The sequence below is a fragment of the Helianthus annuus genome, chromosome 3 (assembly GCF_002127325.2).
Source record: "Helianthus annuus cultivar XRQ/B chromosome 3, HanXRQr2.0-SUNRISE, whole genome shotgun sequence".
Lineage (NCBI taxonomy): Eukaryota > Viridiplantae > Streptophyta > Magnoliopsida > Asterales > Asteraceae > Helianthus > Helianthus annuus.
In genome coordinates, this window is record NC_035435.2 from 45,080,560 (window position 1) to 45,106,026 (window position 25,467).

The following is a 25,467-nucleotide window of genomic DNA, read 5'->3' on the forward strand; positions in this document are numbered from 1 at the left end:
GGTTTAGGTTGGGTTGATAATGAATGTGAAAGGTTGGGTTGGGGTGTGTAGGTAGAAGAGAAAAAAATTAATTTTTTATTAAAAATTGTGTTGGGTTGGGTTAGGTTGTAAACGAGGATAGTCTATTTTTGGGCCCATCATAGACCACATGACACGTCCTTGATAGTCTGCCTTTTAAAATGTAAACAGGTCCTGAGATATCATTGTGTTCTGCACACAGAGAGGAGGTCCGAATGAAACTCTCTAAGCTTCTTACATCCAAACAACTATCTCCTATACCTTCATCTTCTTCCCATCACAACCAGCAACCAATCCAATCACTAACAACACTCTTCAAAACAGGCTTCAACCCGACCCACAAAGACTACACCAACTTCCTCCTTCATCTCCTCAAATCCCAAAAGTTTCGTTTCATCACACACTTCATATCCCAATTAACCTCAAACCAAATCGAACAACACCACATCTTCAGCTCAATCTTCACAAAATCACTTCTAAATCATCAAATTCATGAAAAAGCTCTCACCTTTATCAATACCCACATGGAAAAAACCCCAATTGTTGTCCAAAATCGGATCTTGGATGCATTAATTCAAGCTTTCTGCATCAATGAGCAAGACCCAGAAAGGGGTTTATCAATCTTGCAACATTTCTTGAAAAAAGATGGTATTTTTCCTTCAAGTTTTACTTTTTGTGCATTGATTAGGGCTTTTTGTTTGAAGGGTGAGATGGATAGAGCAATGGAGGTTGTGGGGATGATGAGTGATGAGAAATTTAAGTACCCTTTTGATAGTTTTGTGATTAGTTGTGTTGTTTCTGGGTTTGTTAGTATTGGGAAGAATGAGCTTGCTTTAGGGTTTTATGAGAATGTTGTAAGTTCTGGTGGTGTAAAGATGAATGTTGTTGCCTATACTTGTGTTCTGAGTGCTTATTGTAGGTTAAAAAGATTCGAAAAGGTTTGTGATTTAGGATGTGAGATTGAGAAGGGTGGGTTAGCGTTCGATGTTGTGTTTTATGGGTGTTTGGTTCATGAGTATTTTAAGGCGGGGATGGTTGTTTCGGCGTTGGAAAAGCATAGAGAAATGGTTGAAAGGAAGATAGAACCGGATACGGTTAGTTACACGATACTTGTCGACGGTTTTTCGAAGGAAGGACTTGTGGAAAAGGGTGTGGGATTTTTGCATAAAATGAGGAAAGAAGGGGTTGAACCGAATTTGATCACGTATACATCGATCATGTTGGGATTTTGCAAGAAAGGTAAATTAGAAGAGGCGTTAAACGTGTTCAAGATTGTTGAGGATTTGGGGATGAAAGCAGATGAATTTGTGTATGCTACATTGATCGATGGTTTTTGTCGGATACGTGATTTTGATAATGTGTTTCGGTTGCTTGATGGAATGAATGAAAAGGGTGTTCATCCAAGTGTTGTCACTTATAACACGATAATCAACGGTTTGTGTAAATCCGGGAGGACGACTGAGGCGTGCGAGATTTCAAAAAATGTCGATGGAGATGTGATTACGTATAGTACATTGTTACATGGGTATATCAAAGAAAAAGATTCTACGGGGTTGTTAATGACTAAAAAAAGACTCGAAGAAGCCGGAATTCAAATGGATGTTATTATGTGCAACGTGCTTATCAAAGCATTATTTATGGTAGGATCGTTTGAGGACGTATATGTAATTTACAAGGGCATGTCCGAGATGGGTTTGGTTCCAAATCATGTTACTTATTGTACTTTGATTGACGGGTATTGTAAATTCGGTAGAATCGAGGATGCGCTCGAGATATTCGATGAGTTTCGAATGACATCAACAGATTCCGTAGCGTGTTACAATTGCATCATCGATGGCCTCTGCAAGAGGAATATGATTGATATAGCTATTCAAGTGTTTATAGAGCTTAATGAAACAGGTATGCCTCTAGACCTTGGTATTTGTAGAATTTTACTAAAGTCGATTTCAAGAACGATGGGCCCAGAAGGGATTTTGGATTTTGTTTCGAAAATTGAAAAACTGGACCGCGAAATTCTTCATATAATATGCAATGATGCTCTTTGTTTCCTATGTGATGAAGGCTTTTTCGAATCCGCTAGTGACTTGTACACTTTTATGAGGAAAAATGGATTTGTTTTGACCGTAAAGTCTTATAATTCACTCTTGGAAATGCTTTTTAAGGATCGAAAAACGTGTCTTGCCAAGATTTGTTTAAGTGATTTTGTGAAGGAAATTGGATTTTTTGAACCTAGAGTAAGCAAGATCATCTTAGATCACTTGTGTATGAAAGACGTACGACTTGCAATCAAATATCTTGAATCAAAAATGGCTAAAACACAAAAGCTTACTTTCCCGGTTTCCGTTCTTGAGAAACTAATAAAGAACGGTAGGGCCTGTGATGCATTTAAACTTTTGATGGGATCAAAAGAAAGATTACCCTTCATGGATGTTGTTGATTACACCATAGTTGTAGACGGTTTGTGTAAAGGAGGACATATCGGTAAAGCTTTAGAGGTATGCACTTTAGCTAAAAATTACGGAATTACCCTCAACATCATAACTTATAATTCAATCATCAACGGGTTATGCCATCAAGGATGTTTCATCGAAGCATTTAGACTATTTGATTCGCTAGAAAATATTAACGTGATCCCGTCAGAGATCACATACTCTATACTTATAGATTCTTTAAGCAAAGAAGGCTATCTTCTTGACGCTAAGAACATTTTCGAAAGAATGGTTTCGAAGAATTTGAAGCCAAATATTCGCGTTTACAATTCGTTGATTAACGGTTATAGTAAGATCGGAAGCTTGTCGGAAGTTTTGAAGATTGTAGATGATTTAGATGAAAAAGGCATCAAACCAGATGAATTTACGGTTAGTGTTGTGATTAATAGTTTTTGTAAGAGCGGTAATATGGAAGGGGCTCTCGAGTATTATTTCGATTCGAAAACGAACGGTTTTTCGCCAGATTTATTGGGCTATTTTTATTTAATAAGAGGGTTATGTTCAAAGGGTAGAATGGAAGAATCTAGAAGCATCTTACGGGATACGCTTCAAAATGAAAAAGTTGTTGACATGCTAAAGAAGGTTGACACGGGGGAAGAAACCGAGTCGGTTGACCGTTTTCTTGATTCTTTATGTGACCGGGGAAATATTCGGGAAGCCGTTATGATTCTTGATGAAGTTGTTCGGATGTTTTTTCCTGTTGGGAAAAAGGTTGATGAGACAGAGGTTCGTGCTGTTGGATCTGAGCCGTTGATTTTAGATCGTGAAGGTGATGTGGTGTCTGATGATTTTGATGCTTATTATGGCCTACTTGCATCACTTTGTTCGAAAGGGGAGTTAACGAAGGCGAATAAAGTTGCAAAATTACTTACCGGTTTCGATGGTGGATGAGTAGTCAAATATGTCGTTTTCTTCTTGTCCCTTGGTGCATCTGCAGGTATGTTACTCTTCATGTCTTGATGGTGTATGATAACACGACCCGTTTTAGTCAATTTATCTAAATGGGTTGGAGAAATGGGATAAACGGGTCATAAACAGGTTGGTGGATCGACATGTTTGGTTAAACATGTTTAAACAGATCAACCCAGCCCATTTAGTTACACGGGTTAAACAGGCCAACCCAAACACAACACGTATTTTAAACAACTTAGAAACTCTTACCTCAATTACTGTTATTTAGAAGGTGTTTTAAAAATAGGCAAAAGATCAAATACAAATAATCTTAACATACTAAACATACAAATTGAAGGAAAACCCAAAAAGACAAGGTGGCATTTTTGTAATTACCACCAACTATCAAAGTTACAACCAAAAATACCTAAAAAAACACAATTTTTTTTAACATTTTTATTAAAAAATCGCTACATTTCGTTAGCAAAAAAAAAAATTTTTTTTTTTTTGGCTGCTACTAAAAGTAGCGATTTTTTAATAAAAAATGTTAAAAAAATAAAATAAAATAATTTGCGTGTTTTTTTTTTTATAGATTTTTTTAGGTTTTTTTAGGTTTTTGGGGTGGGGGGTTTAGGTTTTTTTTGGGGGTGGGGGAGTGGTTAGGTTTTTTTCGGTATATTTGTAGAGTAACTTTGATAGTTATTGATAATTACAAAAATGCCACCTTGTCTTTTTGAGTTTTCCTTCAATTTGTATGTTTAGTATGTTAAGATTATTTGTACAAGAACTTTACCCTTTAAAAATATTATGCAAATCACAGATACACACAGTAAGCAGTTCATGTTAGTATATACATTATAATGTTAAAAATATGCAAGTTTATATTTTCTCTTTATTGTTATTTTCAAAAGGCCAGGTTTGATTAATGCTTGTGTGTTTGAAACTAGGAACTCACCAGTGCATGAAATCCATAATGCAGTGGAGTTGCTTCGGCATGGTGAATTGACTATTTTAACCCCCCCCCCCCTCCTCCCCGGAAGCTATTTTCAAGACTCGGGTCCTAAATGCTCTTGGAACAGGACCTTACAGATACATATCATTCGCTTTGTGCCGTCTATTCCAAAAATAACTTCATTTATAACTCAAAAATCATTTCCAAGATGTTGATTATTAAGATAAAATCATTAATTAACTACACTTAATATGCCATGATATTAAGTTGGATTTAAGAGTTTAAGTAGCTTTAAAGTCTTGGAAAATTATTTATAAAATATCTATATATAACTATATAAAGGAAATCTAATGGACAATATTGTAATTTGATCAGGGGTACACATTTTTAAGAAGCATGTACAAGCGACTGCAAGCTGGTAGAAGAGGAAGTTCATCAGACTTTTAAGACACTTCAGGGGCAGGCTAGGGATTTCACCCATGAACCCTAATATCCAATTATAAATGAATCGTTTTGCAATTGAGACGTGAAGATAGAAAGGCAGATTGAATGCGAATAATGATGGGAGTTTCCAGGTTGCAGATGAAGCATCATGTGTTTCAATTTCATCTTAAGTTCATCATGGTTGAAACACACAAGACGCATCTCCCCAATTTTGAATTCCGGAGCGACACGACCATACATTTACAAATACAATGGCTACAGCCCGGTAGCAAGGAGTAGAGTTTGTTGACAATTTAAACTCAAAATTAATTACTTGATTTTGGTCTAATTGCAGGTTTTTTGTTTTCTTTTATTTTAGCTTAAATTCATAGTTGAATGATTTGCCCAAAACAAAGATCATTGAGGGTTGGTATCATGTTTATGTTGCAGAAGGTTCATGAGAGGAGTCTGAAGAGAGACATACATACTTACTGGGATGTTGTCTCGTATTTTAGTAGAAACGCCAGGTAAGCGGGCTTGCTTTTTTATTATTATTATTTTTTTTTTTTTTTTGTAATAATGTTTATCATATAGAAGACATTAATTATATTTCACTTATTTTTATGGCTGATTCGCTTGGTAGACTTGGCAAAATAATCTCATAGGGTGTGTGATTGATAACGTTGTGGTGTGCAAAATGATGTAAATTAGTAGCAGAATTAGAGGGTGTGTGAGTAGTCGTTTTATAAAAATAAAAATAAAAAAATAAATAAAAATAAAAAAACTGTGTGATTTCAAACTAATTACGCCGAATTGCAGATATCCGAATGGAATGGTTACAAAGATGGAAAACTTTTGTTAGAGAGATGTGATAAGCTGCTACATAGCATAGCGGAGATGAATAACGCCTCCTCCGCCACCGAGTCACCGCTGAGTTCAGCCGCAGTTTTACCGAGTCCAGTGTCGGTTCTTGACCCGGGATTTGACAAGGACGAGTCATCCTCTCCTTGATACAGCATTGATAACCAAAAAAAGTAAAAAAAAAACAAACTTTGATTGTGTTGTTCACATGATACAACAGTTGTCAGTTGGTTACAGTGGTTGATCAAAATTAAGACACTGCCATTGAGCCATAATTTTTGTTTTATTTACTATCATATCTGCCTGCCATTGAGGCATCAAAACAAATTCTTACAGCGTCTGGATATAATGAGTGCGTTCAATTTTTGGAAAATCAAAACAAAGGGGTATGTATGTTAACACACCCACATCCTTGTTTTCTACGTCATCAAACGGTCGTTTGAAATTCAGAAGGAGGCCCATGTTTTAACTTCTGCAGGTAATTTAGTTTCTTATATGTCTTTAAATTATATGTTGAATTCGTACTTAACACAGTTGAGAAACTTTTTTTGAATTGCTAATTTGGTACTTATACATTTCATCCTATTTAGTTAAAATGGCTCTTGCTAGGCTGCTTATCAGGTGTGGTTTCTGCTGGGCTTCACTTTTTTAAGGCTAAATTGTTTGGCCTTACTTAACAGGTGGTTTGGTTTGGTTTAGTTTATGTTTCCTGAAAAACGTTACAAGTTGACAATTTGCAATCAAAATGAAAACGAGTTAATGTGTCAATTAATGGGTCATAAAGATCGACCTTGTACAAATACTTTTCTAATTTACTTTTGAACGGGCTAACAAATCGACATGTTTTAATTAAACATGTTAAAAATGTCAAATCGACACCATATGTTTATTATTAACTTGCCCTCGCTTCCCTATTCTATTTGAGGTTTGTAAGTTGGTTGCAGTTTATGGATATTGATTTATTTCATAATGGTGGATTTTAGTTAGTAATCTTGAATGTTATTATTATGCAGTTTTATAGGTTGTGTAAGTTGAGTAAAGCTATGCATATTATGGAGAAGTTGAAGTTTCAAATGAAGTCAGCGGAACTTATGAAGAAGAGCGGTGTGGCCAAAAAAAACGCGCCGGCATCCCTACTAGAGGTGAGTGATAAAAATAATGATTATTTTATAAAATTTTTAGATACTAATGACATTATTTAACAGTCAAATCCAGTTCTGGAAGCCTTTGGGAATGCGAAAACGGTGAATTCCTACCCTGTATTTTTATTGTCTCGATTCGTCCACTGCTGCTACTGATAATGGAAAAGGTTATGAAGTTGACTTCTTTGCCTTCTTGAAGGTGGTTGGGCATTAACCAACACAACAGTGAAACCCGATCCAGCTTTCGCTCCCTCCGCTCCGTTGGGTAGGAATAAGAGTCATTAATGGCTTTCGAGATGAGGCAGCCAGCCACTCTTCCTGGGTAATGCGCCCAAGCCAAATTAAAAGCCCGTCAAAGGCATATGAAATCATGCAAAGGATCCGAGCCCATCCAAATGATGTTCAGCCGTCCACGAGGCTGTAAAAAGAGAGAAAGGGGCGGCTATCTAGCGGGAGTCGTTTCGGTTGTATGCCACGAGGTCCCTATGGACAAGGGGACAAGTGAATCATCGCTTTTGGGCGCAGGCAGCCCTCTACCATCTATCCCATTGCATTCCATTGTCTCGTATTGTACTGTACCGTATCAGACCAGATACATCTATTGAGTGAGAGAAAGGTAATCTATTTCATTCTATTTTATTCATTTTGATATTAATAGGGATCCCCATTCATTCCTAGATTCCCGGATTGATTGTCCCTACCTAACTACATGGTAGTGGTCTAGGGAGCGCAATTGCTAGAGCACGGGAGAATGAAGAGTAATGATTTCAGCAAGAGCAGCCGGACGGACTACTATAGTGAGTCTAGTGACTACTAGAGTAGAGTTAAGTCAAAAGGTATGGTATAGCAGCCTTTCCGAGCGAGCCTCTGGGATCTCCTGTAAACCCCCATGATGTGGTAAAGGGAGGATATTAGGGGAAGCAGTGAGTGGAGATTCCCCTGCAGAGAGCCGGATGAGGGGAGACCCTCACGTCCGGTTCGGAGGGCGGGGATATCCCGACCCTACTATCATTATGCCTTTGCAATGTTACTTGGTTCAACTCTATTTGTGACCTTTTCTCGTATGTGGGACTCTCTATCTTCTTGGGTAGATAATCGATCGTCTTTCATTTGGATAGTGAGTTGTTTTTATAATAAGTCAAGTCAAGAATCATAATCGAACTGGAGGAGCTTGCCAGGATGGCTTGGTAAGCAAGCAAGCAGTTATGTAGGCGCCAACTCCCAGTTCTTTCTCTTCTTTCTTTTTTTCTCGGAAGAATAGAGATCCGTTCGCAACAAGGTAGCCATAGGGAGAACCTGTGGCTGGATTGAATCCTATGCCCTCAAGTTCTTCAAGTCCGGATTCATGGATAAGCCTTCAGCTAAGAGAAGGAGAAATGCTATAAGTCAAAGTCAACTTCGTTCACCACTACGTTCTTTCACCCCTGAAAGCTAAGATGTGGAATAGCGCTAGCTAACAAGTAAACGAGTGAATCTTGCGTAAGTGAACGGAAGCATGTTCGAGCTAAGCAAGTAAACTACTTCTCTTCGTTGCAAAGATGCCAAAAAAGATTCACTTTAGCTTCTAGCTCGCTTAGTGTAGGTTGCTTGCAATCCTGACATCCCGAGTTACAGTTTGGGGGATTGATTACGTGGCTGAATAACAACAATTCCAGGTTAAAAGTCCGCATAATAACACATTTAGATACATTTGTTTAGTAAATTAAAAGTTAATAATAATTTACAGGAAAGTTCACATGACTCCAGTCGTTTTGGTAAATTTGTAGAGATCCAATTCGACAAGCAAGGGAAGATATCCGGTTAGAACTTACCTTCTAGAATAGAAAGATCACGAGTTTGCCAAGTGTCGGATCCTGAAAGGAACTACCATTGTTTTTACATGCTCTGTGCAGCACCCCCTGAGGTGACTTCATTTTTTTTTTTTTGGAAATACGTGTGAATTCGGTTATTGAAAATATTGTCTCGAGTGGACTCTGGTTTTTACATTTCATTATTTGAATCAGACTAATTGCTATGAAGTAGAGAATATAGACGATGGAAGAGAGTATTTGGAAACACAAAATGCTATGGATGTTGTGGGAATCAACCAAGATGAGCAGGTAACAAACATGATGACCGTATTGAATTACCATCTGGGTAAATAACCAACGTCTAAAAGATAATCTTTTGTTTGCACTTTTGTTGTAGCTGCGATTCTTCATCAATTGAGTCGTGATGCATTGGCAAAAACAGTTTATTCTAGACTCTGTGATTGGTAAGAAAATAAAAAGCATCTTTGGCTGACTTTGACTTAATTCCTTTTAGCTAATATTCGTTACTTGACCCTTTTTCATGAACTATGACAGGATCGTGGACAAGTTAAATAATTCAATTGGCCAGTTCAGCCGGCTGCACAGCCGACAGCTGCAACACACCTTCAGATTCTACTCGCAGCAGTGGCGGACATGGGCGGCGTGTTTCATTCAGGCCGCTTGGCGGAGACATTGCAAGCGGCATAAGGAGGAGCTAGAGATGGAACTCGCTGGCGGTGATGGGGATGGAGGTTCTCGCAGTCTTGGGACTACCTTCTTGGTGTCGAAATTCGCGGCCAATGCTCTACGTGGGGTCCACTGGAACCCGAATGTGAAGACCGGTAGAGAATTGGTTAATTTACCGAAACCACCGGAGCCGGATTTTACTGCTGATGCTGATTAGTTTTGGTTGTTGATACTTGTTCACATGTGAAAGGTGTTAGGTAATTTTTTGCTTTAACTAATGGTGGTGGTGTATACAACATTACTGTTGTACCTTATTGAGATTAAAAAGGTCAGTTATTTTTTTAGAAAAATATATAGCAAAATATTACAATTACTAAGAGTAATTTGATTACTCAACTAGAGTAAATACATAATTACTCTACTAGATTAAATATACGAGGTTTTTTTTTTTTTTTTTTTTTTTTTTGCAACTAAACATAATGCTCAAGTATATGGAAAAAAATTCAAAAAATAATAAAAAAAAAATCTTCCTTCGCTTCGACCCATTTGTATTTGATCTTTAAACTATAATTATATACACTTATAGTTTAACTAAACGCTCTATCTTTCTTTCATACACCTTTCTTCATTCTCGTTGTTATTGATACACCTTTCTTCGAGAAATTCTCGTTGTTACTCATGTGCTTTCATATGATCTTAATAGTTAAAAAGTACTTAATATTAACACGATATGAGTATAGAGTTCATACATTTATTCTTTGATCATATAAATCGTTTTAGATAAGTTCATTCGGTTACTTGAAATTCTTGAACCTCTTACGACAAAATGCAACAATACGGTAAGTTTTATTATTTTAGAAATATACCAATACGGTAATCTACCTTACGGGTGTAGCAGATAGTAAGTGTTGCGGGTAAGTTTATGATATGCTCCTCGTACTATCGACTCCGCCACAACGCGCGGGTCTCCCATTAGTATGTATCAGTGAATATTTATATACTTTAATTATATAAAAGTTCTCTCCTATCATAAATTACTACCTATTAATTTACAAACTGAATGAAGAGTGTTCATTATACATATTTAAGTGGAACTTATAATGATATTTTTATGTATTTATATAAGTTTAAATTTGATTTTTAGTGTTAAATTTTTAACAAAAGTCGCATCTATGTTTATTTTTTTTTAACATTACAAGTTATTTGCCTATGCAATGTGGTGGTACGTTACCATTTGCTTTAGATCGGTATCACTTCGGTTTGTTACAGTACCAGCCCGATACATACACTTGGTATAGAAATCAACACATGTTTTACATGACCAAAAACGATAAAAAACGAACACCGAATTGTCACCGATATTGATGACACCGATAAGTTCAAAGTGTCATGATACTGGTAATGTTATTCATTTATCGTCATAGAGAGGGTGGTATAAATGAAATTTTTTTCAAAACTGAAAATCATAAAAATAAATGCATGTACCAGTATCGATGTTCGGTATGGTACGGTTGCATTACGATGTCAGTTTAGCATTAGAAAAAACAATATAAAGAAACTCTTGTACCGAAAATGATGTTTTTCGGTACGGTATGGTAGCGATACGGTGTCAATTTACCAAAAGGAAAACAATTAAAAATAGATACCGGTACCGATACAGATGTTGTTCAGTTGGTTTCAGTTCGGTTTGGTATGATAGCGGCACATCATTTGTTATCAATAAATACAAGGATGATGGAATCGGAAGTACATGGCTGTTTTTCGATCGAGTTTTTGGGGCTCACAAGTCACAGGATTGTGTACGTGGATTGCATACAACAGATAATTATGGTAAATCTCCCAAGTTGGAAATGGATTTTCGGTAACCTTAGGTACAACAAAACTGGGATGTGTGCTGTTTGATCGGCTTTTGATGTCGCTAACCGAAGGGGATTAGGCAAATAAAGCTTAGTTAGGAAAGATTGCAAGACAATTGTACTTGCCACCCGTTTGTACATGGATCTTAGAGGGTATTTGGGATTACGTTTTGAAGTGATTATTTGATTATTGCATTTGTAAAACATAAATAATCTAAAAAAGTGTTTGGATGAAAAAATGATTATCTGCCTTCAAAACGCAGTTTTGGAGAGGCATGTACCTACATGCTTTTTCAAAACGCAGTTTTAAAAACGCATAATCTATTTTGAAAACGCAACACCAAACACCCCCTTAATTGGTTTTATGATCCTCTTTCATTGTGTCCTTGATTATGATATTTGTATGTTTCCTTCTCATCACTCATGCTAATGATTGATCATCTTAACCAAACCTAATTTGGAATTAATCGAGTCACTACGCTTTTAGAGAGCCAAACCAAACCGCTTGAATTTTGGAGGCCGACTGGTTGGCTGTAGCCGTTTGACAGTTCGGTTTTGGTGGTTTGAACCGTTCAAGCTACTTGAGAGCATTAGTTGTTCCAATCTACAAAACTTCAAAAAGGTCAAACATAGAGTTCACATTAAATTCCCCAAAATTAACACAACCAGATTTCTGGAAACCTTTCCTCACTGTCAACTTAAACTTGTCCCAACTGTTCATCTTTACATGTTCTTAAGCTTAACCCAAGTTTGAAATCGATCGAGGTCAACCACTTGGACCAAATGGCTTTGACTTTGACCCGACCAAAGAATCAGGACTAAAAAAAATCAAATTGTCGTATAACTCGGGAAAAGGTCAATCATCTTGTCCAAAGTTTCGGGCAAGAATTTTCTTGCGAATAAGTAACACGGCCTGTTCACACCATTCCACATGCAAGGCGTAATCGTGGTTACCCTCTAAAAGAAAAAAAGGAATACATTTAGATTCGATTATCATTTTTCTTCGTATATGAAAAAAAAGACGGAAAAGCGTAAAGAATTTAGCAGAAGCATACCTTTGCATTGCTAGTTTCATGAACACTTTCAGTGATGGACTGCAAGATTCAAAACGAAAATGAGCTAACGATTATTATTATTATTATTATTATTATTATTATTATTATTATTATTATTATTATTATTATTATTATTATTATTATTGTGGGATTTTAGATAAGTAATACCGTGAGATTTTTTATGAGCTGCAAAGAAAGACCCTTCAGCCCGTATGATTTAGGATGCCATTTTCGTTCCGACCAATCAACATGTGTCACTGACCAATTTGCAATCCCACTCGGATCAAACATCTGTGTATTCAAATCAGTAACTTTAAAAGTCAACATTTGACTTTTTTCCAAACGCGAGTTTGGAAGGTACTACGCTTGTGGCAGTAGATAAAAAAAAAACCGACACTTGATACGAAGGAGTTAAAAAATCTCACATGGAAAAAAGTTGGCAAATAATGTTCATCTGCGTAGCAATTGCGCCCATCCATGCCAGGCTGTAGTAAAGAAAAGGCAAGTCAGAATCAAAATTAATTCTAAACTATATAAACAAACAGAAACATAAAACTTTTAACTGCAGCAGGCTGGCGGGTTGTGTAACAGGTATTTTGGTACGTGTTTGACCCAGAACACTTTTGCCCAGATTTTTTGACCTTCTATATATAAATAGTATCGAATGTTAGTTTAGATAAAATGATTTAAGAAAGTTTTATGCATTGAAAATATCTAAACTTTTTAATAAAATGATGAAGAAAGTTTATCATTGAAAATACACTTATTTCGACCTGTTTGAATTGATAAGAGATTAAAAAAAATAACCCGAAAAGACGTTTCGCAAGTGTATGGCTAGAAATTAATAAAAAAAAGAATACAGAAATCTTCACCTTACAATAATCTCTGAATTTTTTGTAGTAAAGACTATCAGCCATAACTATGATGGCATGTTGACGCTTCATTGTGAACCACTGCACGTAAGTCGACATTACAACTCGGGTTAGTTTTTAATATCCAATACCGACTTGAAATATCAAATACTCACATGCAATTCTAACAATTTCATATTTTAACAATTTTTCAAGTTTCTAACTTTATTATACAGTAAATGTTTGAAACCCATGAAAAAATTTATAATTCAAAGTGGTTATTTATCATTTCTAAAATGCATCCAAACACCCCCAAAAGATAAGGTGAAGTCAAAACCTGAGCACCCTTCCGAAAGTGTTTTTTTTCAATTTCAGGTAACATATGCTCCGAGTACCGCCCGCTTCCATGTGGACCGGGATCCTCAAAGCTATAAAAATAATAAAAAATAAAAAAATAAAAAATTATTATTCAACCAAACTATGGCAATTCAAAAGCATGAAAACCATTACAGTTCAGGGTATTATAAATGTTTTGAAGACGTTTCAAAAGTTTCCATTGTTCCAAGAAAAAGCTTTATTTTGACTTTTTGAAGTCAACCCTACTACTTTTCGTATGCAGAATTGATATGGATTTGTTGTTACCAATAAAATGTTTATATCGAAACTGAAAAGCACATTTTTTTATCTATCTTATGTAGGTAGAAAAATTTACCAAGAAAAAGGTTGAAACACGTTAATTTTGAAGTTGATTAGTAATACGTTTGACCTCAAATAGTCAAAAGTCAAAGTTCGTTTTCTTCTAGAACAGAGATGTAGTGAGTTCAAGATCTCTGTACAAACCTGTCTATGAAGCTGAGATCTGTGTACATAAGATAACTGTAAACAAACTCAAAGCTGCGCAACGGTACACAGCTGAAAAAACAGAATTTAATAAAAAAATCAGATACTAATTAGCTCAGGAATTACAAAGATTAGAGGTGGCAGTTTTGACCCATTTACTTATGAATGGGTCGATTCGGGTTATGCTTTTATCTCTAACGGGTCAAATGGGTATGCATATAAAGTTTAGTTAATGAGTAATTAGGGCAAATGGATCAAACCAATCCCGACACCTAAAAAGATTACCCATTTTTGATGTGTTACCCGACTCACTCAACCGACCCGACCCATTAACCTGTCAGAAAGTAACACAAAGTGCCGATTGTCAGGGTCTTTTAATGCATTCGCCAAAAGTCGTTTCTCAGCATCAATCATTGAAATTTTCCCCCAATCTACCTGCAAAAGAAAAATCAACATTAATATATGCATAAATATAAACATAAACAAAAGGGCTATTTTTTTGGTAACCATAAGAACCCGTTACTAGAAAACTCCCCCGCCAACACTCTGCTAACCAACAGGATCAGGTAAAGGGTTGTAAACGAACCTAACGAACACGTTCGTTAAGGAATCAACCTGTTCATGAACTGTTCACGGACTCTTACCGAACGAGATTTCTTGTTCGTGTTCGTTCGTTAAGGAAATGAACGTGTTCATGAATTGTTCACAAACACTTATCGAACGTAAACAAACGCAAACGAACACAAGAACACAAAAAAATGTTCATGAACATACAGAAACACAAACGAACGCTCATGCACACAAATGAATATATATTCATTTTAGAATAAAATCTGCATCTCTGCATTTTTCATCACAAAGATCACGAAGAATCCACCAAAAATAAATAAATACTTAACATAATCTTCCGAACATAGTTGACATATTGTCATAAACATAACTAACACTAAAATTAAGAAGTTTTTCAACCGTTAACACAAACTGAATTGAAATGGTCAAATGAAGGATGTTGACGGAGGCATATAATATAACTGCAGTAAGTTTTCGTCCCTATGGTTTGTGAAAAATCACTATTCAGTCCATTAGTTTAAAAATTGCGATTTCAGTCCCTGTGGTTTCACTTTCGTAACCATTTCAATCCATTTATTCTGTTAGTACAGGGACTGAAATGGTTACGAGGTGGACTGAAATAGTTACGAAAGTGAAACCACAGGGACTGAAATCGCAATTTTTAAAATAATGGACTGAAATAGTGATTTTTGACAAACCACACGGACGAAAACAGTAATTAACTCATTAATAAAATAAAAATATAACACGTAAAAACCTTTAAGTGAACAAATACAAATGAACATAAACGAGCAAACATAAATGAACACATTATCGAACGTTCACGAACATAAACGAACAAACGCATCCTCTGTTCATGTTCGTTTTCGTTTAGCTTAACGAACAAAATTTCTTGTTCATGTTCGTTCATTTAATAAACGAACAAACATAAAAGAACTTCCCGCCGAACGGTTCACTAGGTAAATGTAATTACAAACCTTATCACTGTGAATTTCACGATTCTGAAAGTAACGGCTATAATGGACTGGTTTGGCTTTGGATGCATGAATATGGATTGAAAATTTACCTTCATGACCCTGAAATAAGTAAATATGGCATCAGCTACCAAGTAAAATCATCAACACATATTAAAAAAAAAGATCTTTGGTTGCTCAGTAGTGCAAATTTACGCGTATTTCGTCCGATAATTGTATATACGTACTGAGCCCCCCCCCCCCCCCCCCACACACACACACAAAAAAAAAAAAAAAAGCTGCTTTTTAATGGTCTGCAGGTTATCTTTTAAGAAAACTAGACAATAAATGTTTCGGGTCAACCCAACCTGACCAGTTTCAACCCTTACCAAAATTACTCATTTTGACCCGAACCCCTTTTGCCACTTCTGGTGAATCATCCACCAACAATATGCCTAGGCACATAAAATTGGTCCATGTTATACCTGAAAGAATTTGTCCCATAATCTCTCGAAAGCCAATGAGCCGGGGCTCAAGAACATGAAAGCAATCTTGGGGTTCTTTGTTTCGATTGAAGGAGTGTTCAATAAATTCTCAATTACAACACGAGCAGCTGTCTCTTCCTCACTAGGTTCTCTTTCAGGAGGTGAACGTGAACGCCACCTAGAAATCGTCTGACAGCTAGAAGACGACAATATATAACACGCGGTAGGGTCTTGAGGTGGATAGATATATGCCACAACTAAAAACACACAAACTAATGAAACCAAAATAATAATCCATGTTGGCTTCCTTAACCGCGACCGTCTATGCATATCTTTGATGCCCATAGGCCACAAGTGAACTATTTCCGTCAAAAATCAAGCATCACCAAAAGAACAATCTGAATCTGCAAGCAAGAAAATAGCATTATTAAGGTGATTTATATAACCAGTTTCAAGTAGAGAAGTGCGATAACCATATAAGCAATTGCACGCCGGAGATGTCGAGCTTGAGTAGGCTAGCGAGCCTAAATCAGGCTATTACTTATATAATTTTACTAAACATATATTTACATAATAATAATTTATTAACAATAATAAAATATATAAACTGGCGGATCTAGAAAATCCGCCAAGCGGTAACGTTCTATAAAAAAGCGGTAACGAAATCGAAAAAACGTCAAATTTTTCCAAAATTTACACTAATTTTACACTACCGCCGGAGCGCCAAGCGGTAGCGGGCGCTCCCCCTTACATTGAAGTAGATCCGCCAAAAACAAATAAATATATACTATGTTATATAATAATTACAATAAAAAATATCAAAATAATTATAAATTTATAATAATAATCGCGCTGGACCCAACATGAGTTCTGACTCGAAGCTTTGGAAATAGAGTTTGAAACTAGCTCAAGCTCTAGTAAGTTGAACGATGAACGAGTAGAGCTTGATCTTAGGGTTTGAGTACAGCTCGTCTCATTTAGAACACTTCGGTACGGTCAGCAGGGGCGCAGCCTAGTGGGGGCAGGAGGGGTCCCGAACTTTTCGCTCAGTAGTGGAAAGTATGTAGTTTTCGTATAAATTTTTTTGGGGATATAAGTTTTCGAACCCCCGTTTTATAGAAATTTTTTGGTATATATGTTTTCGACCCCCGGTCGGAAATCTCAAGCTCCGCCACTGCGGTCAGGGAAAGGATCTTAGCTAGAGCCATGGGCCACCCTATTTTTTCGCTTCGAAGTGTAAATTTACCGAAAAATTTATATGTATCGTGTCCCCCTATTTTTTTTCTTTAAAACTTCCGGCCACCCCTATTTAAAAGTTCAAGATCCGCCAACCATTGATTAAGGTGTACCAAACCTAAAAGGAAAAAAAGTGATATGTCACCAACAATTTATCAAACGCAGCACCAAACCTTCTTGGCATAAAATCGCTAGATATATATATAAAAAAAATGCATTTTTATAAATGTTGACCATAAACCCACAACAAAAATTCAAATATTCATAGAAAATTAGAACCAAAATCGAAAGTAAAAGCAAACCCACAAAGAATCTTGAAATTTAATGAATGGGGGAAACAGTACCTGATTGAAAATGATTGTTATCTGAATCTTGTTTGTCTAATTTGATGAAGATCTGGAAAGAAAGAAGTTGCAGGAGTTGAGTGTAGGGATGATAATCGAATCCAGTGGTGTTTGTAATGTCAACAGAGAGTCCAAACACGATGATTTCAGCCGCCGAATTTCCTAAGAATCATGAGTGGGTTTGGAAGTTGGTGAGATAATTGAGTTAAAACCACCGTCAAGTATATAACTAAAGTTAATTACTTGGATGGTGTTTGTGCTATGCTATGCTATGTTTTTTTTTGAAAGGTACTATGCTATGCTATGTTCATCTTACTACTTTTGTCTTTTAAGTTTAAAAAATTACATATAAGGTCCTCACTTATGTTCATCTTACTTTTTTAACGGTAAATTTGGATCACTGACGGATTACTGAAGTATAATCGTGTCATCAGCGGAATCACCCGATCATATCCATCTCCACTAGGCATAATGTCTATACACCAATTCAGGAGGAAACCTAATAAATATGGGAAAACCCCCTTGTGGGAATCGAACCCAAAACCTATTGATGTCAAAGCTTTATCACACCCCCAAAATGCCACTAGACTGCCATGAGCATGTTCATATTACTTTGATGGTCTCTAACTTACTTGAATAGTTAAGTGCGTATAAATTTTTTGACCACCCTTTATTATTAAACCCCCTCTCTCTTCCACATAAAATCGTTGGCCACCTCTCATTTATCTCCTATCCCTCTTTATCATAGTTCTCTTCTTCGATAAAGATTGTCGATAAGTTTCAGTCATCGCTCGTCTCACCACCTCGCATGTCTGACGAAGAAACCCCCCCCCCCCAATCTCTCAAACCGCCAACTCTCTTTCTCTAAACTCTCATATTTGTTGCGTTTGGGACTTGAATGGAATAATAGGTTGCGATGGTCGTCCTCGTATTTCAAGCGAGGGTTTGGAGGCAAGATGGCGGTTTATCTATCGAAGATAGAAAAATTAACATTAACTTAATATTGTCACATCCCGATTATCAGTGGGCCTGGAGGGTGGGTGTCATACCCCGGGAGAGCGACCGGTCAGTTGGTACCTGTTTTTGATAAATACGCAACGGAACATATTTCTCTGTTTTTTTAACTCGTAAGTTCAATAAAATATCCTTTCATAAAAAAGGATTTAGAGTTAAATGCCATTTTAGTCCCTGTGGTTTGGGCCACTTTGCCAGTTTAGTCCAAAGATTTCATTTTTTACATGTGGGTCCAAAAAGGTTTCACCGTTGCCATTTTAGTTCACTTGGTTGACTTCATCCATTTTTTCTGTTAACGAGAAGCCCAATTCTGTCATTTTATATGTAATTATGTTAACTAGAAGGACAATTCGGCCATATAAAATGACCAAATTGTGCATGAACCTTTAAACTCGACTAAAGAGTTAACTTTAATTAACTCACATATTATTATTATTCTATTACATGTATGGTATTTAATCAATTTATTATCTATTAATTTATTATTTTTTTTATTTTATTTTAAGCTAACTAATAATAATCTTTTGTCATAGGTTAGACAAAAAAAATTGTCAAGATTATTTAGTAATAAAAACTTCAAAAACTTTACCAAGCATACTAAATTAGAGTTCGTGATGAATTATTAGTACATATCAGAAGATACAAAAACATAGGTTAAGATCCGACCCGACCCGAAACGAGTCAGAAAATTTTTATGTTCGTTTGTATGAAATTGAGGTATCTAAAAATAGTGACTCCATACATGGAAAATTTTGGATCTGCCAGTGAATATACACTAAAAAAATTGCTCCATTTTATGAATGTATAATAAAAAAGATTAGGATATCCCTAAATTTTTCTTTTAGATCCGTCACTGTGGGTGGGGCAAGAGAGAAAAAGATGGGATAGATATCATGCCGGACGGTTTTGAACCCTTATTATTGGGGATGGTCGGTTTTTAAAAAGTGAAAAACAAATTTCGATAAATCTGATTTATAGTTAAATTATATAGCTAGAGATGGAGGATAAACATTAGATATAATGATACTTTACATAATTCTTATCAAAAGAAAGAAACACAGTAAATAACTAATGACACTATCAGTAACAAAAGAAAATAACAATGACTAAAGTGGTATTAACCAGGGGCGGATTTATGTTAAAATCCCGGGTTCTCAAAAATCCATTCGTTTTATAATTACAGTGAAAACGTATATAGAAAATTCAAAGGGAACCTATAAATATATTGTGGGTATATTAATTTGAATTCATGATAAATAGTGTTTTCAATTTTTAAAACATTCTTTATAATTTTTTAATAAGAAATTATTTATCATTTAGTTTATTTTTTAGTAACTTGCTCATGTTGTTTTTTTAATCTAACTTTGTAACTATACTTTTTAAACATCGTGATATAAATTTTCATGAAAATGGATATCGTGCCGCTATCATACCAAATAGAACCGGAACCGATGATGTATTTATATATTATACGAGTGCTGATAACAGTATTAAAAATGTATTTTTTTATTGTAAACTATACATGTCTCGATATGTGACGAATCTAATCGACTTCGACCAAATAACATTGTAAACTATATGAGTCTTGATATATAATGACTCTAATCGATTTCGACCAAATAAAATCGGTACCGATATGGCGATATCGTGTAGATCCCAATATCAATCCGGATCACAGTTGTTGGTTGTTTTAGCCCAAAACACCTATTGATTAAGTGTTTGAACTATGAAAAAATTAAGAATAATCAAAGATGAAGGTGAAGCTAATGGATTAATGAATACAACAAGTGTATTGAATCCAAACAATAGTGTAAATCAATAGAGCACCTTGGATATCAGATTAGAGCACAAGAACAATGATTGAATGTAAACAACACCAATATTCATTAAGAGAGCCAAAAGCTTGAAGTGGTTACAATACAAGGGCTAAATATAGTGTTCCTGACTTGCCAGCAAATTTATAAATTTGCTGGAATCTTAACTACACTAAGTCAGGATCCTTAATTCTAGAGAATTACAAAATAAGCCCCTATACTATTAAATTAGCTACAAACCACTATAAAACTAATCCAGCACAAGTATGAACGATCTCAAAAGTTCCAACAATGTCCCCCCTAGATCGTTGCATACTTGTCTTTTCATTCTTCGGTTGTTTCCGCTGGATTTTCTGTAGCTGACTTTTCAGGCTCTTTGGGTTGTCGTCGTTCGTTGTCGTTTCTGGTGGTGCTTGAGTTTCGATTGGTGCAGCCGGAGTTTCTTGAGTAGTAACAGCTTCACTAATTGGTTGATCCTTCATAGTGGCCTCATATCTGGATGAGGCCGGAGGTGATGATGTTGTGGTGGGTTCAGTTGTTGAGGCAGAGGTCCTTTCTTTCTTTCGTTCATGCTTCTTTTTCTTCCTTGCCTCGTTCTTCTTTTCCTCTGTTTCTTTTCGTTCCTCAATTTTGTCTACAATATCCAGCATTTCTCTCTTTAGCTTCCAGGCTCTTTCGACCGCTCTCTGAAATAGCATGGCCTCCTCAAGATTTGCATTACCAGCTCCCACATTTATGCGGCTTGCATTCAACACCGTTAGATCGGAGAGCCCAAACATAAAAACGTCCATAGGATCCAAGATTCGAATATCCACGCTTTCGTTAGATCTAATCACAGCTTCGCCAGTTTTGCTATCATAGAACCATTTCTTGAAGTCTTTGAGGGCAACAGGAATTTCTTCAGGAAGCTTGATTCTCGTGACCACTTTGGCAGGGTTGATCACCCACGTCACCTTTCCCTTCCCTGTTACTGGATCAATGGTTGTTTTCGACACTCTACGTCTTGGACGTTGTGGGCTATGATTGGGGAAAACCCATGTTGCTTTCTTTAGCGATTATGCGCTCAAAGTCTCTGCCAATGCCACTTTCTTCTGGATTTAGAATGTCCAGACGACCAAGCTCACGCAAATCCCACCTGGGAAGTGTAAAGAGATCAAAACCGGTCTGAAAGTACTGAATCACGCCACCTCGTCGTTTAACCAAAAACATTCCTCTCAGGTTGTTGTACATCCAGCTAATGATTTTGTCGGTAGCTTCACTCTTTTCGACAATTATCACCTGATAAAAATCAGGGAGTCTTTCTCTTTCTTTCTTGAACCATTCTGGATGCTGGGGAGAGAAAGTTTTTCCATTTTCTTGCTCATACAGTACCTCTTCTTCTAAGCCCCATTCAATGAATCCAGCTGGCATATTGTCACAACCCCCGGTCCCTAGTTCTCGGGGACGGGCGGTCGTGCCAGTTTCGGTGGTATCACATTTATTTATCCAATTTGGCAGCGGAAATTTTCATCAGGACCGTAGTTAGGAAATATTTAATCAGAGTAAACCACCATGTTTTATAACATTAAACATATGGGTAAAACCCAAGTTTTCAATACACACATTTCATAGGAATAAATCCTATTTATTTAATAAAAACATCTGTTTTATTTTCAGGTAACTTTATTGCCACTTTTCCAAGCCTCCAGTGCTATCCAGCTGGCTTCTATTTGGCTTTCACATTTTGTTACCTGAAACGCGTTTTAAAACATTTTGTCAGTGGGAAATACTGGTGAGTGAATCCCAGTTTAATCAAGTTTAAATAAAATTCACAGTGAACAGTATTGAGGGCGATCCCGCAATTACATTTGTTTCCAAGTTATATCAATTATCACCCGTTGGTACTGTCGACACCCGACTTGTGGAAATGTTACTCCTTAACCAGGTTGTAACCAATTTTGTATACAAAACCCCAACATACCCACGATAATTGTATTCTTACAAATACTCAATAACTATCATTCGCATGGAAAAGTATGTAAGGTTTTGTAAAAACAGTTTACAAAAAAAAAAGATTACTCACATTGCTGTTTTAGGTTATTCTTTAGGGTTTCCTGGTGAATATCTATAATTTACACAAATGCACGTGTGTTAGTATAATAACCCATTTTAACATTAGTAATACCCTCCCCGAGACGGCATTCCAACGACTACGTCGGGCAGAACCACGACAGCCGTTACGGAACCCTAGATCAATCGGGCAGCGTATCTAATATGTCTCCAGGGGTTATAATACTTACATCGTAGCAGAACTTCGCTATTTTAGGGGGTATAATGCCCGGGTATAGTAACGCCACTACAGAAATTAAGAGAAAGAAGGAAATTTTGGACGATCGGAAGTGAAAGCCCGAGGCTTCCTTTTATAGGGCCTGATCTGGGTTTGCTCGCGGCCCGCGTCAAAGACAAGCAGGACTTACGCGGCCCGCGTCAAAGCTAGTCAATGAACTAGCTTAGCTGAGTCGTTGAGTAGGTCCGCCACGATGTTGACACGTGTCGGCATCTGGTGTATCCGCGTTTCACGAGCTCTCGCGGCCTGCATTAACTTAAGTGAACTTATACGCGGCCCGCCTAAGCTAAAGAACTAAGGAATCCAGGTTCACCTTCTCGCGGCCCGCGTTAGAGATTGGGGTGGGCCTATGCGGCCCGCCTCAACTTAAGTTTTATTGTTTTTATTTTATTTTATATATTATATTCTAATTTGGGCTCGGTTTTCACATACGGGGTGCATATAAAGACATATTGATATATTTAAAGATATATTAGGGTGTCAGAAATATTATGAGGGTGTCGGTTTTACCGAGGGTTGTTATATCCTCCCCACCTTGTTTTAGAGCTCGTCCTCAAGATCTACTGGAACAAGTGTGGATATTTCTTTTGCATTTCTGATTCAAGTTCCCATGTGTATTCAGGTCCTCTTTTGGAGTCCCACTTTACTTTGACCAGAACTAATCTCTTATGCTTGAGATTCTTAATTTTTCTATCTTCAATCTGTAGAGGCCTTTCTACAAATTTGAGTTGTTCATTAACCTCTATATCTTTGAGAGGTACTACGAGTGATTCATCAGCTAAACACTTTTTGAGATTAGATACATGAAATACATCATGTATTCCTGCCATTTCCTCTGGCAGTTGTAGCTGATAGGCTACAGGTCCTATTCTTTCAAGAATTTTGAAAGGTCCAATATACCTGGGACTTAGCTTTCCTCTTTTGATGAATCTTACCACTCCTTTCCAGGGAGAGACTTTTAATAATACTCTATCTCCTACTTGAAATTCTAATGGTTTGCGTCTGTTATCGGCATAGCTCTTTTGTCGATCACGTGCTGTTTTCAGTCGTTCCTTGACTTGAATGATTTTATCAGTTGTTTCCTGTACTATTTCGGGTCCAGATAATTGTTTTTCCCCAATTTCTGCCCAACAGACTGGGGTTCTGCACTTTCGTCCATAAAGTGCTTCGAATGGTGCAGCATTGATACTTGTGTGATAACTGTTATTATAAGAAAATTCTTTTAAAGGTAAGTGTTCGTCCCAATTACCTCCAAAATCAATTACACAAGCTCTAAGCATGTCCTCCATTGTCTGAATTGTCCTTTCGCTTTGCCCGTCTGTTTGAGGATGATAAGCTGTGCTTAGATTTAACCTGGTTCCCATTGCTTTTTGGAAACTTGACCAAAAATGATAAGTAAAACGGCTATCTCTATCGGAAACAATTGATAAAGGAATGCCATGTAAAGAAACGATTTCATTTACATACAATTTGGCTAATTGTTCCATACTAAAGGTTTCCTTCATTGGTAAGAAATGAGCTGACTTGGTTAACCTATCTACAATCACCCAGATTGTATCATTACCTTTCCTTGTTTTAGGCAATTTGGTAACAAAATCCATTGTTATCAATTCCCATTTCCAAACTGGTATTTCTAATTGTTGTAACAATCCTGAGGGTTTCTGATGTTCAGCTTTAACTTGTGAGCAAGTTAAACATTTAGAAACATAAGCTGCTACATCCTTTTTCATTCCTATCCACCAGAAATTTTTCCTTAAATCCTGGTACATTTTATCACTTCTTGGATGCATCGTATATTTAGACTTATGAGCTTCTTCTAATATACGGTGACGTAAATTTCCTAATTTAGGTATCCACATTCTCTTTTTATGGAACCTCCAAATTCCATCTGTTCCTTGTTCTAATTCCTTAATCATTCCTTTTAATTTTTCAGTATCCTCTTTGATTATTGTTTCTTGTGCTTTTCTAATCTGATTGTTTAAATCTACTTGTAGATTTAATTTAAGAGAACGTACCCTTTTTGGCTTTTCGTGATATTTTCGAGTTAAAGCATCAGCCACCACATTGGCTTTTCCTGCATGATACTGGATATCACAATCATAATCACTAAGTAACTCCATCCAGCGTCTCTGTCTCATATTCAATTCTTTTTGCCCGAAGACATATCTTAAACTCTTATGATCTGTGAATATGGTAAACTTACTACCATAAAGATAATGTCTCCAAATCTTAAGGGCAAAAATTATGGCTCCTAATTCCAAATCATGGGTTGAATAATTTCCTTCATGACTCTTAAGCTGTCTAGATGCGTAAGCTATAACCTTTTGACGTTGCATTAACACACATCCATATCCTAACTTAGAAGCATCACAAAAGACTACAAAGTCTTCAGTTCCTTCTGGTAACGCTAGTATGGGTGTATGGGTTAATCTTTGCTTAAGAATTCTAAAGGCTTCTTCTTGTTTTGGTCCCCATTCAAACTTAACAGATTTACAGGTTAACTTAGTTAAAGGAATGGCTATTCTAGAAAAATCTCGGATAAATCTTCTATAATAACCGGCCAATCCTAAGAAACTTCTAACTTCAGTTGGTGACTCTGGGGTTTTCCATTTGGTAATTGCCTCGATTTTCGTTGGATCTACATGAATTCCTTCATGGTTAATTAAATGTCTGAGAAATTGTACTTGTTCTAACCAAAACTCACACTTTGAAAATTTTGCATAAAGCTGTTCCTTTCTCAATAAACTTAAAAGTAAGTGCAAGTGCTTTGCATGCTCCTCTTTACTTTTAGAGTAAATTAGAATATCATCTATGAAGACAATTATGAATTTATCCAAATATGGCTTACATATTCGGTTCATCATGTCCAT

The 25,467-nt window shown here is 36.5% G+C and overlaps 2 protein-coding genes across 25 annotated transcripts; one reads left to right on the forward strand and one right to left on the reverse strand.

The window, feature by feature from the left end:
• Nucleotides 1-194: 194 nt before the first annotated feature.
• Nucleotides 195-9,644, forward strand: LOC110929072 (pentatricopeptide repeat-containing protein At5g57250, mitochondrial). 23 transcript variants are annotated; one of them, XM_035988342.1, is made up of 13 exons: nt 195-3,444; nt 4,346-5,128; nt 5,224-5,300; nt 5,593-6,112; nt 6,225-6,314; nt 6,648-6,776; nt 6,840-6,878; nt 6,976-7,392; nt 7,493-8,431; nt 8,543-8,679; nt 8,780-8,875; nt 8,964-9,030; nt 9,122-9,594. In XM_035988342.1, exon 1 carries the CDS (start codon nt 234-236, stop codon nt 3,396-3,398), a length of 3,165 nt encoding a protein of 1,054 aa, XP_035844235.1. In that variant the 5' UTR covers nt 195-233; the 3' UTR covers nt 3,399-3,444; nt 4,346-5,128; nt 5,224-5,300; nt 5,593-6,112; nt 6,225-6,314; nt 6,648-6,776; nt 6,840-6,878; nt 6,976-7,392; nt 7,493-8,431; nt 8,543-8,679; nt 8,780-8,875; nt 8,964-9,030; nt 9,122-9,594. The 23 variants fall into 23 exon arrangements, with proteins under 23 accessions (XP_035844235.1, XP_035844234.1, XP_035844231.1 ...); XM_035988341.1 differs by having other exon boundaries at nt 7,501-8,431; XM_035988338.1 differs by having other exon boundaries at nt 6,225-6,776; nt 7,455-8,431.
• Nucleotides 9,645-11,722: 2,078 nt separating this feature from the next.
• LOC110929070 (glycosyltransferase BC10) lies at nt 11,723-17,701 on the reverse strand. Of its 2 annotated transcripts, XM_022172172.2 has the most exons (12): nt 17,444-17,701; nt 17,110-17,217; nt 15,864-16,267; nt 15,403-15,501; nt 14,190-14,290; nt 13,856-13,927; nt 13,353-13,443; nt 13,037-13,117; nt 12,590-12,649; nt 12,333-12,455; nt 12,165-12,203; nt 11,723-12,066 (listed from the first exon to the last, which is right to left on the reverse strand). In XM_022172172.2, the coding sequence occupies exons 3-12, from the start codon at nt 16,206-16,208 to the stop codon at nt 11,938-11,940; spliced, it is 1,140 nt and encodes a 379-aa protein (XP_022027864.1). In that variant the 5' UTR covers nt 16,209-16,267; nt 17,110-17,217; nt 17,444-17,701; the 3' UTR covers nt 11,723-11,937. The 2 variants fall into 2 exon arrangements, with proteins under 2 accessions (XP_022027864.1, XP_022027863.1); XM_022172171.2 differs by lacking the exon at nt 17,110-17,217.
• Nucleotides 17,702-25,467: the final 7,766 nt, after the last annotated feature.